At 34.9% G+C, this 12,756-nt stretch overlaps 1 protein-coding gene across 1 annotated transcript in view; it reads right to left on the minus strand.

The window, feature by feature from the left end:
- The window catches only part of PLXDC2 (plexin domain containing 2), a 406,618-nt gene that overhangs the window by 71,699 nt on the left and 322,163 nt on the right, over nt 1–12,756 (minus strand). Inside the window, exon 10 of the mRNA XM_007108130.4 lies at nt 2,431–2,491. Coding sequence (XP_007108192.1) covers nt 2,431–2,491 — 61 coding nt within the window. The remainder of the gene's footprint in view (nt 1–2,430; nt 2,492–12,756) is intronic.

Genomic DNA, 12,756 nt, shown 5'->3' on the forward strand with positions numbered 1-12,756 from the left:
ATGGACATATATACACTACCAAATGTAAAACAGATAGCTAGTGGGAAGCAGCCGCATAGCCCAGGGAGATCAGCTCGGTGCTTTGCGATGACCTAGAGGGGTGGGATAGGGAGGGTGGGAGGGAGGGAGACGCAAGTGGGAGGGGATATGGGGATATATGTATGCATATGGCTGATTCACTTTGTTGTACGACAGAAACTAACACAGTATTGTGAAGCAATTATACTCCAATAAAGATCTATTAAAAAATAATAAAATTTAAAAAATAAAGTAAAAAATAAAATAAAATTTCCATAATTCAGAAATGTGATATAATTCACAATCCAATGTAAATTCAGTAAGAATATTGACAAGATTGATTGACTGATTGATTGATTACAGATCTTGCAAGTTGAGCCTAAAATTTATGAAGAACAAAAGAACAAAAGCCCCAAAGTTGTCAAAACGCTTGTGAAGATGAAAAAGTGAGGAGGTTTGTTCTATAAACAACAATATTTCTTACGAAGCTATAGTAATTAAGACAGTGTAATATACAATGTATCCATTCTTCCAAAAATTCATTTGGATCATGTCACCCCCTTAATTAAAACCCTACAGATAGCTTTCTCTTGCCTTTAAGATTAGGGCCAAACTCCTTCAATGTTACATTTAGGGCCCTGTTTACCTCACCAGTCTCATCTCTCACCACTCTTCTTACCTTCAGTTACCCTTCAGAAGTCATGTAAAATATCATCTCCCCAAGCAAATGTTCCCTTGTCCTATTTAACAGGACCATGAACTTAGAGTTATTTGCCTGTGTGGTTCTCTAAGTGCTGTCCTTTGTTCAGTGTCTGTCTCCCCTGCTACACACATTTCTCACACTTTTACATTAGCAGTGCTTAGAGCAGTACATAATAAATGCTCATATTAGGATTTGCACTTATTGAATAAATTCATCTCACAAGATCAGAAGGAAAATTTAACACTGGTTCTAGGCACAGAAAATGGACTGGACTTGGTGACCTTGTTTAGTTACCTGTAACAGAAGGATAGAATTGCTCACCATAAAGCAAGTAATGTTGACGATTTACTTACAGAATAAAAAGGAAACATTGAATATTATAGAATGTACTAGATTCTAAGCTCCTTAGGAAGAGAGGGTAATTTTTTAAAAAAATCTTTGTAATTTTAGTGCTTAGCACAGGCCATAGGACATGATTAAATTCCCCACAAATATCTTTAGGAGGCCTTAGAATATGATGGATTCTTCTCTATAGCTTATGTTTCATGGAGGGCCCACAGTAAAGCAAGAAAATGACAATGTCTGAATTACCCTCTTGATCTTTACACAGGTATTCAATGTCAACGTTTTTAACTGAGGTAACTGTGATTACAAGAAAGAAACATCAACCTGAAAACACAACTATGACTCTATCAATATATTTTCTTTTTGAACTACTGTTGTTAAATAAGTGAAATGAAATAGATAAATGAGTATTTATCACTGTAATTTCCCCCCAAACAACTGTCAAAAATTTATTAAAGCTGCATTGGCAATACTGTACTTAATGTTCAAGAATATCCTGAACGATGTATTTTTCAAGATATTTATGAGGCATCATAAATAAAAACTAAATTTTAAAAAAAGGCTCTAGTAACTAGGATTGCCTAAGAGTTCTGAAAATAGCTCTTTGACATGGTTTGCTTTACTAAACGAGAAAAGTTATAGAAGTTTTAATGGTTTATTCAAAATTCAAACCCTAAAACTTAACAAAGGGAGAAGAAACAAATACTTTTCTTTCTGAATTTTATAGGATATTTTTATGTGACTCTGAAACAACAATGTAAATGCAATTCACTAAAAAATTTTAAATAGGTTAAAATCCATTATGCAGTTTTATTTACTTGCTTGAATCACTTCTTTGCATCATTGTCTCCATCATGTTTGCCTGGGACTTAACTGTTTCCATGTTAGACCATGTCTACCTTCTTCTATCATGCCAATTTACTGCAATCAATCTTTCCCCCCGTTCCATTGATTTTGTTATTTGAGTGAAAAAGATGAACAATGGCTTCCTAGATCTCAAAAAGCAGCAAATGTTTAAGAGAACTGCCCTTTGCTCACAGAGACTTAAGTCCTGGTTCTACTATTGCCGAGTCACACACCTAATTCCAGACACTCTCTCTCCACCCCCTTCCCCAACATCTCCCCTCACCCTTCCCTCTTCTCCTCTTGGTCCTATGGAGGCAATAACAGCTCTGACCTCATAGGATGGGTATGAGAATAAATTGAGATAATACATGTTGAGTTAAACCCAACATCTGGTACATATAAGGGCTCAGTAACTGATGGCCCTTTTTATTAAATTAGGTACCATTTTCATTAAGTTGCAGCAACAATACATGACAGCTTGGTCCCAACAATCTTGTCATAATAAAGCACATGTGTACCTCTTCAGGGCATCCGCTGTCCACCCAGTCCTGCCGATGGCGATCAAATCCACTGGAACATCTTCAGAGAAGGCCACGTTGCAGATCAGAAAAGAAAGTATGGGGTGCAGAGTGGGGGTAGAAATTAAAAGAAAAAGATCGGTAAGTAGTTAATTCTAAAATCTGCACAACATAAACTTTCTTCTATAGAACTGTTGGCTGGAGCAGTGGAGAAGCATTTAGGGAGTTCTGCGTAACGGCCTACTCCTTAGGTAATCATACTGTTATGGTTGCACGTGGCAACAAGTTACTCCACTGAGGCTCACTGCACCGAGCAGAACACCTGGATGCCCACGCAAAGGTGAGACAGTACCTATTCTATGAAGTTGGCTTTTCTTTTCCTCATACGTATGAATTTTTCATCATCACAACATGTGGATAAAATCTTTTGCAGGTATTTTTCAGATCTTTTTATTTGCTTTAGTTAAATTTTAAAATTTAAGACCTGCAGTCACACAAACTCTTTCCCTATTGTGCAGTAAAAGCTTAGTAACTCAGCGGGTTTGGGGTGTTCAAACCCACACATTCCAAAGAAAGAACTGGCCCTTGCCCAGCTCCTGGGAGATCACTTCTAATCCCCTGGAATATCCTGCTTGATAAAAGTGTCTTTGTATATCTTGGGTCTTGGGCTATGTTAGATCATACTAACAATATGATTTATGGTGAATGTCTGTTTTTATTCGCCTGGAGCCCTGGGCCATGTTGCATCAGTTTGACCTCTGGGGGCACTGGAGATGAGAGATAAAGTTAGTCATGCAGAATTTCGTACCTACGTGATGGCCTTCAGTAAAAATCCTGGACAGTGATGAGCTTGGATAAGCTTCCTTGAGTGGCAATACTTGGTGTGTGTTTTCACAAATAGTTGCTGGGAGAATTATGGGCCAACTCCACTGGGGGAGGACGACTGGAAGCCGTGCCTGGTCACTCTTGGACTCTGCCCTACGTTCCTTCCCTTTGCTGATTTTATTCTGTATCCCTTTGCTGTAATAGATGGCAACCTTGAGCATAACAGCTTTTCTAAGTTCTGCGAGTCCCTGTAGTGAATCAGTGAAGTTGAGTGTGTTCCTGTGGATCCCTACCAGCGCTACGATTAGGTCATGTCTAAAAGGTCAAATTCAGCAAGCACTGGGTTGATGAGATTTTGCTTACTCCCACCCTCTTTCTTGACTCAAATCATTTTCTGCCCTCCCTACCTATCCAGCTACAGTTCATTCACTTTTTAAGACCCAGAAATGACTACCCAGAGCCCATTCGGATAAAGCTTCATCATTGCTGTGATCATCTCTCACTTTACTATTTAACTTTTCTCGTTTGTATAAAATTTCATGGCTTTATGTCTTATTTACCCAACTTGATTGTGAACATTTTAAAGTTAGGGCCAGTGTTATATTTGATCATACCTAGTATATCTAACATACGATTTCTTTTTCATATTAGAAACTTTAAATATTTTTACCAGTTTATGAAAATTAAGGATTTGCACTGCCCCTGAATTTTAATATATTAATATATATACTTATATATAATATATATGAATCCATATTAATAAATATTAATCTAAATAGATATTTATCTTTTTTCAAAATAAATGGAGGCTTCTTGTCATAGTTTCTTATAGGCTGTTCAACTTTAGCCTTATTTTTCTTATAGTGCTACTTTACAGCTTTTTTTTCACTTGTTTTGCAATGAATCTACACGATGATTTTTTATAAGAATCCCTGCCAGAGATCAGGTACCATGGCATGAATGAGCACAGTTTAATTCAAGTGGAATGTGAAAACAGCTCGACTGTCAACAAAAAAGACCATATTTATCATTCTGCCCGGACACGATCTGTTAGAGCTCAGCTATTTTATACCTGTCATCTGTGTTGAACAAGCTTAAGTGTGGAATAAACATCAGTGTGTGATCTGGCACCCTGAGTTTGAGAGTCCCCAGTTGGTCAAGGCTATCTCTGGTTACCCAAAGAGATTCTGACGTTTAGAGTCCAATTCCAGATGAATTAGATGGCTGTTGCCTTTTTTTTCTTTTTCTTCCCTTCAAGTTTACTTAAATATTGAAAAGTATACTGACATTCTCTTCTGCAAGATGGGACTATATCGATTTTCTACAAAGAATATATTTTGGGAGCCATCTGACAAGTTATTAAATGCAGCAGATAATTTTTAAAACGCCGTTTGTCTTTACTTACTCCATTCTAGATGTATTCAAAGCCAGTGGGAAATAGCAACTTCTAGCCTATATTATACAAGACAGTACCAAATCTTAAATTTATGAGTCAATTTTATCTTAAGTAATTAGTCCCTTAAATTATTACATTAATCCCAGAGAAAAGTACAGAAACACCGCAGTATGCTTGAGATGTTAAATAATCTCTCAATTATAGTGTGTGAAATTAGGTTCTACTGAAAATATGTAATTCAATTAACTAATCCATTCATTTATTTATTCACACTGCAGCTTACTAACTGCTAGGGTGGGAAGGATTGAGAATGGCAAAACACAAATAAGGTTTGGTTTGAAAAATTCATACATTTTTGTACCTTACGGCGCCTTACAAAATGAACACAACAGAACCCTGCCTTTTCAGCATTTTATTTTATAACCCAGTAGTTTAAATAACATCGACAACCTATTATAAATGAAAGGGTGTGTGTGTGTGTGTGTGTGTGTGTGTGTGTGTGTGTGTGTGCGCGTATGTTGTATAAATCATTAAGAAAAGCTATCTTTCTATTATTTCTGAATTCGAAATAAATAAAAAATCACTTTTGAGAACACCTTCCTCTCTCCACTGAGCTGCTGTGTTGTTTTTCTAAAACATCACGGCATTAACCATGTCACGCTCCAGAATGTTGATTTCCAGTGTTCTCAGAGAGGCTCTCCTGACCTGGAATCACCTGGTGTTCCTGCTGAAATGCAAATTCCTGGATCTAACTGGATAAGATTCTCCCACAACTTGGGCCCAGTAATTTTCACTGTAAACAGGTGCCCCAGGTGATCCTCACCACACCGAAATGGGAAAACCACTGACTTCCTGTAATATTTCAATACTGCAGGCCCCTTCACACCCCACCAGCCCATCTCCTGCGCCTTATTACACCTCCCTGAAAGCGCTGTACTCTTTCAGTCTCTGCCTTTGAACACGCTATTACATATGACTGGAATACCTTCCTTGTCTCTAATTAGTAAACCCAATTCAACTCAAGACTTACCTCCTCCCAGCAGCATTTCCTTTTCCTCTCACCCAGAAGAGTTAGCACACCTTTTTCAATGCCCCTCAATACCAAGTGGTGGTGTTTATTATTACTTGGTTGCTTTCAAGCTTCTTGTACTCACAAGACTTTGGAGGGAACATGGTTCAAATGAAGAGTCTGGGCTCAAACTGCTTGAGTTACAATTTTGGCTTGGGCACCAAATAGGTATGTGATCTTAGGAAAGTTATTTTTCCTATCTAAGCCGGTTTCCTCATCTATAAAATGAGGTAAGGGAGGTTAGGTAAGGATTAAAAGTAGACTGTTTGTTGTATAGTCAACATTTAGTAAATATCAGCTGTTTTTAATACCTAAGGAATGTCTTTGTAGAATGTATGTAGCAAGGTCGACAACTGTTGAAAATGAGTAAGTAGGACTTCAACTGTAGAGATAGGATTTAGAAAATGTTTAGGAATTAATGCTGTGTCCCATGTTAATGTGAAATGTGTTTTACACTTAAAGTCCCTTATCATCATATTTGGGAATTAGTATTACAGAATCTTGTGAGAGAAAATCTAAGTTGCTTTCAAATATGGAGCACATCTTTATTCAATATTTATAAATAGAGGTTATGTGGTTTTGTAAATATTCCTTAAGAATTGATTTCGACAGTCTGAGCTTCTAACTACAATAGATTTCCAATGTTTTTATTTTCAAGTTATTCCCTTCTTCTATTACCTAATTCCAAAACAAATCATTAGAGAGCTCTACTTCAAGTTAATTGTATTATTTTCCACTCAGTTTCAACGGCATGTTGATTTCAAAGCCCTCAGGAGCTATATTAAGTGAACCCCATTTATTAAGGCAGCCTAGAAAAGAATTCTCCTAGCTTGCAGCATCTATCCAATCATGAGATTAAAGCTTAAATCTCATCACATTTCTAACTTACCTGTTTTGTGGAAAGGGTTTCAGAAATAAAACTCATTTTGCAAAGGTAATATATACAGATGAAGAAAACAGAGTAAATGTTAAAATACATACACAAGGATTAAAAATGAAGTCCATGTCTTTTTTTTTTTTTTTTTTTTTTTTTCGGTATACGGGCCTCTCACTGTTGTGGCCTTTCCCATTGCCGAGCACAAGCTCAGTGGCCATGGCTCATGGGCCTAGCTGCTCCATGGCATGTGAGATCTTCCCGGACCAGGGCAAGAACCCATGTCCCCTGCATCGGCAGGTTGACCCTCAACCACTGCGCCTCCAGGGAAGCCCATATTTTACTTTTTTATGTGCTCATTATCCCTTCTTCTATATGAAATTTGAAATGACTTCCTTCTTCCAATAATAAATTATTTATTTTTTAGTACAGGTCTCTTGGCTGATAAAATTTCTCAATATTGTTTTAACCTATAAATGTTTTTATTTCACATTGAATTTCAAAAATAATTGATGGGGACCCATTTTTATAGGCAATTATTGCATCTCAATTTCACAATTTGTGTTCTTCCCGGACCGGGGCACGAACCCGTGTCCCCTGCATCGGCAGGTGGATTCTCAACCACTGCGCCACCAGGGAAGCCCAAGTCCATGTCTTTCTACACAATTGAACATGTTTCATTTCACCAGTGAGATGAAACATCTACAAAAGAAAATTTAGGAGAAAAACATCACAGAATCCCGAGACCCAGTTAGGAATTAGTTTGGAGATCGGGGGTCAGCATGTGTTTTTTGTAAAGAACAAGGTAGTAAATACTTTAGACTTTGTAGGCTATATAGTTTCTGCCCTAACTACTCACCTCTGCCGTTGTAGCTCAAAAGCAGCCACAGACAAATGCATAAAGAAATGGGTGTGGCTGCGTTTCAATAAAACTTTATTTACAAAGCCAGGAAGTGGGTCCAATTTGGCCCACTTGCTGTAGTTTCCTGACCTCTTATCTAAAAATAAAGATCTTTAAAATTCTGAAGACTAGAATACCTCATCAAAGTGTCCGATGATTTAAATGGTCCTTGCAGCCTTGGGTGTACTCACTGGCATGCTATCTGAATGGAAAAATCAATTGCACATTTAGTAAGTTTTCTTGCCATTGTCTGCAAAAGTGTGAAAAATGATACTCCAGCATCAAAAAAATGGAAAATGCTTAAAAAAGGAAGTATTTTAGAAGAGAAACAAGTATAATGATAAACATCTGTGATTATAACTAACTAATAACAAATTAATTTTACCATGAGTCTGGAGAGTAAGATATGGGAAAATCAATTTGTTTTGAAATACTGAAAAAATTTCGTTGGAAAGGTAGGTCATAAAATTTACAATGCTGATTACAATCATCATTATTATCAATAGAATATTAGAAAAGAATCATAGCTCATTTCCCATATGGGGCATGCTTGTTCCTAATTGGCCTCAGGCATGAGATGGATGATTTTACTTCTAAAAACATTTCTCCTAAAATCAAGAAACTTGAGCTTAAAGTTTTTCAGAATTTTCACGCCTGAACCACTCAGTACAAAGAGCTCCGGGAATGACAGATGAATTTAAGCACACAGTAATCTATTACAGAGACAGTACAATAGGACAAATTATGAAATTTCACATCATTATAATATGCAAGGCTATGCAGCATGTTTTCTTTTAATAAAAGCTCTTGATATTAGTTGTAGCTCAGAATCATAATCCAATGCCAACAAGAATAGTTATCTGCAGAAAGCAGGAACTTTGCTTGGGAGATGAGTTTTGGATGGAAAACTGGGGTCAAATCATCTGATATCTGATATCCAGAGCCTTGTCATTTTACAGCTGTGGCATCTTGCAGAGCTGCAGGTTTTATAAAATAAAGGCTTAATTTTTCTTTAGATTTCTAAAATCTAGAGCAGCCCTAATATGTGTTTAAAAGTATAACACCAGGGTCTTTTATCCTTCCAATTCTTTTATCTCATTAAAAAAATTCACATCTTATTTCTCTTTCCTTCCAAACCATTGGTTAAAAAGATTTTTTTTAAACTTTTTGGTTTTTATTTCCCCTATCTCTCAATGAAAAATATTTTCAAAAAGGAAAATAATTTTTGTAATTGGCTTTCCATGCTGGAGTTCTTTCTTCCTCTGAGTGTCACCTCCTGATTACAAGTCTGTTTTCAGTTTTGGAATGTGTAAGGTAGGAAAGAATTGATGCTGGGAATGAAGCTACATTATTTAGGCTTAGCTGGAAATAAGCTGATCTTTTCAAAACTCTTTATGATTAAAAGGCATTACTGATGTTGGCAAGATATCCTCATTTATGCACTGTTAATACTTTAAGGGAATGAAGGACATATAAAAGTAGACTTAAATATGCCATGAAATAGTGATGCATAAAAACAGTCAGTTATACACTGGACAATCCAGTAAACTCATTTTAGGGCCAAATAATTAGTAATAGGCTAGCGCTGTGAACTTTCAGCATGTTTTCATCAGGGAGATGCTGACTCTACCCAGATTATTAGATATCTGAGTACTTATTTTATACCTACATTAAAAATTTTCTTAAAATACTACTTAGAAGGGGCAAGAGAATGAAGTATTCACCCATATGGAAACAGTTAAAAGCTATTTGATTCAAAAGACTTGGACTGACTTGTTGCAATACTAATCTCACAGTAAAATTCAATTGTTATCTTTGTTCTACCTAACTTTTAAGTGCTGCTAGTGAATATTGAAATGTGGCTCAGGGAATTGTAAATGATGCAAGTTTGGCTGTGTATTGACTTAAATAATCCTTCATTACAGAGCATCATATAATCTCTGTATTCACAAGTTTAAGCCCGATGTTTGGACATTGTGGTTGTTATTTTTTAAAAACCAGCAGTAGATGAAATAGTTAAATCTGAATTCCTCAATGACTTCCAGCTTTGTGCTGATTCACCTGCATGAAGGGGATGTGACTCCATTAGCAACATGAAGTATGAAATTTCAGAAATCTTCAATTCTATCAAAAACAGATTGCTACAATGTAGTTTCTCAAACTTTTTGAAATAAACCATATCAAGAAATATAGTTAACATCAAGTGTTTAGACATTTATATATCTGGTTATGTGTGTATGCTTGTGTGTTTGTGTATGCTGAAACTAAATATTTATTGTGATGTTTCTTTTTTTTTCTCTAAACATACAAATAAAGCACAGAGATATTTGTATTCCATTCTATTTCATTAACAAAAATGCTGGTTGCAACCCACTGGGTAATTGATGGCATGACCCTCCTGAATTGCAGCCCTCAGTTTGAATAATACTATCCTAATAGTTTAAAATTTTAATCATATTTATGCTTTAAATAGTATTGTCTGGTTTGTAAAATAATCATTTTAATAGAAAAGTATAAAAACAGAAATTAAAGTAGATAATATCCCAATGCTAAGATATTGTTAGTTTTATTTCCCAACCAATCTTTATTTAACATATAATTATATCTACTTATGTATTAATCAAATTGGAATCATAACATGTGATAACACTTTTCTACAGTTAATATGATAATCTGGGCAGTTTTCCATGTCCATAAATATCCCTTGAGAGTTAATTTTTAATGACAGCATATACTTCATTATATGGCTTGATAAAAATTTTATTGTATGCTATATAGGAAAGTTGTTAAAAGAGTAAATTCTGTGAGTTATCATAAAAGAAAATTTTGTTCCTTTTTTTCTTTCCTTTGTTTGTATCTATATGAGAAGATGGATGTTAGCTTAACCTACTGTGGTAACCATTTCACAATATATGTAAATCAAACTATCATGCTGGAAGCCTTAAAATTATTCGGTGATGTATGTCTATTATTTCTCAATAAAACTGGAAAAAATTATTCAGCTTTTATATGAGCACATGTATGTTATTTTAACCCTTATAAAAATACATACCACCATTCTTTTTGCAACTTGATGGATTAAAAGTGACAGTCATGCTTTAATTAGCATTTCTTTATTACAGGTGAGGTGAAATGTTAAACCATGTTTATTGACAATTCATATGTCTGTCTATATCTTTGAGTGTATATTCATTTCTTTTACTCATTTTATTCAATTGGGCTATTCTTTTTTTATAGTGTGTCTATAAAATAAGGCATTAAATTTCTGTTGAATATATCATGTCTGTAATTTGCCATTCAATTCTAAATGATTTTTTTTTTTTTGCCATACAGTGGTTTGTATCTTTACACTGTAAAGTTTTTCAACATTTACTTCAAGATTCCTTTCTTTGCCTTTTGCTCAGAGAGGCCTCCGTTACACTGGCATTAAGTAAAATTTGCCATAATCTCTCCTAGTTAGTTCATTATTTCATTCTTTACTTTCAATTCTTTAATCTACTCTAAATTTATTGTGGTATATGGCATGATGTTAGAACCAAACCTAAAGCGACAAAATTTTATTCAGATTGATGGCTAAGAGTCCCAGGATCTCTTAGCCATCCTTGAATAAGAGATCTTTATCCATCGTTTGGAATTGCATGTTTAATCACATAATAAACTCATATGCTAAGGTCTGTTTCTGAAACTGTATAATCTTCCATTGACGGCCTTGTTCCTTCTTGTACAATTCCTATAATGATTTCATTATTACAGTTTTATCTAATGATTTATCTAAACTTAGTTTAAGTCTGCCTTCATTGATCTTATTTTATAATTTTTTCTTGAGTTGTCTCACTCTTTATTTTTCTCTGTGATTTTTATAATTACATTCTGATGTCCAAATAATAATGTTATTGATGGAACTGATGTGGAAATAATCGACATCTTAATATATTCTAGCTTTCCATCCATTAAAATGTTTATTCAGGTGTTCTTTTAAGTGCCTCATCAAACTTTCATTATTTTCTTTATATGGAACCTATACATTATTAAGTTTGTTAGTAACTATTTTATCTATTTTTGCTATTGTTAAGGAGCTTTAACCATTGTATTTTCTAAATGGTTATTTCTGACATGGAAAGCTATTGACTTCTGTGTATTTTGTATCTGATTCCTTACTTACAAATAATAACTGCTTCTCCTTTCCAATAGTCATGTCTCTTATTTGTTTCTTTTCTCTGTGTGTTAACCAGAGTTATAGAATTCTGGTACATCATAGTGGTAATCACACCCATGCCTTCTTCCTTATTTTAATGGGAATGTCTCTGGGGCATTAATGTTTAGTATATTTTTTCCACTGTTTGAAATAATATTTGTTATCATGTTAATATGCATCTTTCTATTTCAGTCTTCTAACATTTTTACTTAGAAAAAAATGTTGGATTTTATTAAATATATTCCGATCTATCAAGATGACTAAATGATTTTCAATACCAGTGCTATAAATGGCATTAATAGATTTCTTTAAACCAAACCATGTTTGTATTCATGTAGTAAATTCATTATTTGGCCACGTTTTAATTAGCTTGACTTTGTTAACTATAATGCAATATCTCTATGAATAATCTATAGCTAACATCTTACATAACGATGAAAGACTGAATGTTTTTCTCCTAAAATTAGAAACAAGACAAAATGGCTACTCGCACTACTTCTAATCAGCATCGTACTGTACAGTTTGAAGAGGCAAAGTTAGAACCCAAGAAAGTGAAGCTTTGGCAAAATAATCAAATCATTAACAGCTTCCTGCCTCTCATCTTCCTTATATGAATGTAAAGTAAAATAAGTCAACTCATAGCTTGATTAAGTGGCAAAAACAAGGCAGCCACAGCAGACTTTAGAAGAATTATTGAACTGCTGAGACTTATAACAACCCTCATTAGAGATACAAAGTAATATTTGTTATGATGTTGGAAAGATGAAAAGCTAATGACTTCAATACTACAATGACAAAGTCAGCTAGAACCCAAAGGATACCTTAGGGTTTAATGTTCAGAGATAAGCAGTAAACTTTTTGAGCAGGGTGGAAATCATAAGCTACTAAGAAGACAAAAATTGTAGGTATTCCGCTTTTTGAGACGCTGGGATTAGTATATATCACCAAACGAAACCAGACATCTCTGGTCATTGAGCCATCTGTCAATATAGTCAGCTTAAGAAATGATCTGCTCTAGGATTTCCAGAAGAGGGTAGCCGCTGGGGCTTAGGTGAAACTGAGACAC

This window comes from Physeter macrocephalus, chromosome 11 (assembly GCF_002837175.3).
Source record: "Physeter macrocephalus isolate SW-GA chromosome 11, ASM283717v5, whole genome shotgun sequence".
In the NCBI taxonomy this organism is placed as follows: Eukaryota; Metazoa; Chordata; class Mammalia; order Artiodactyla; family Physeteridae; genus Physeter; species Physeter macrocephalus.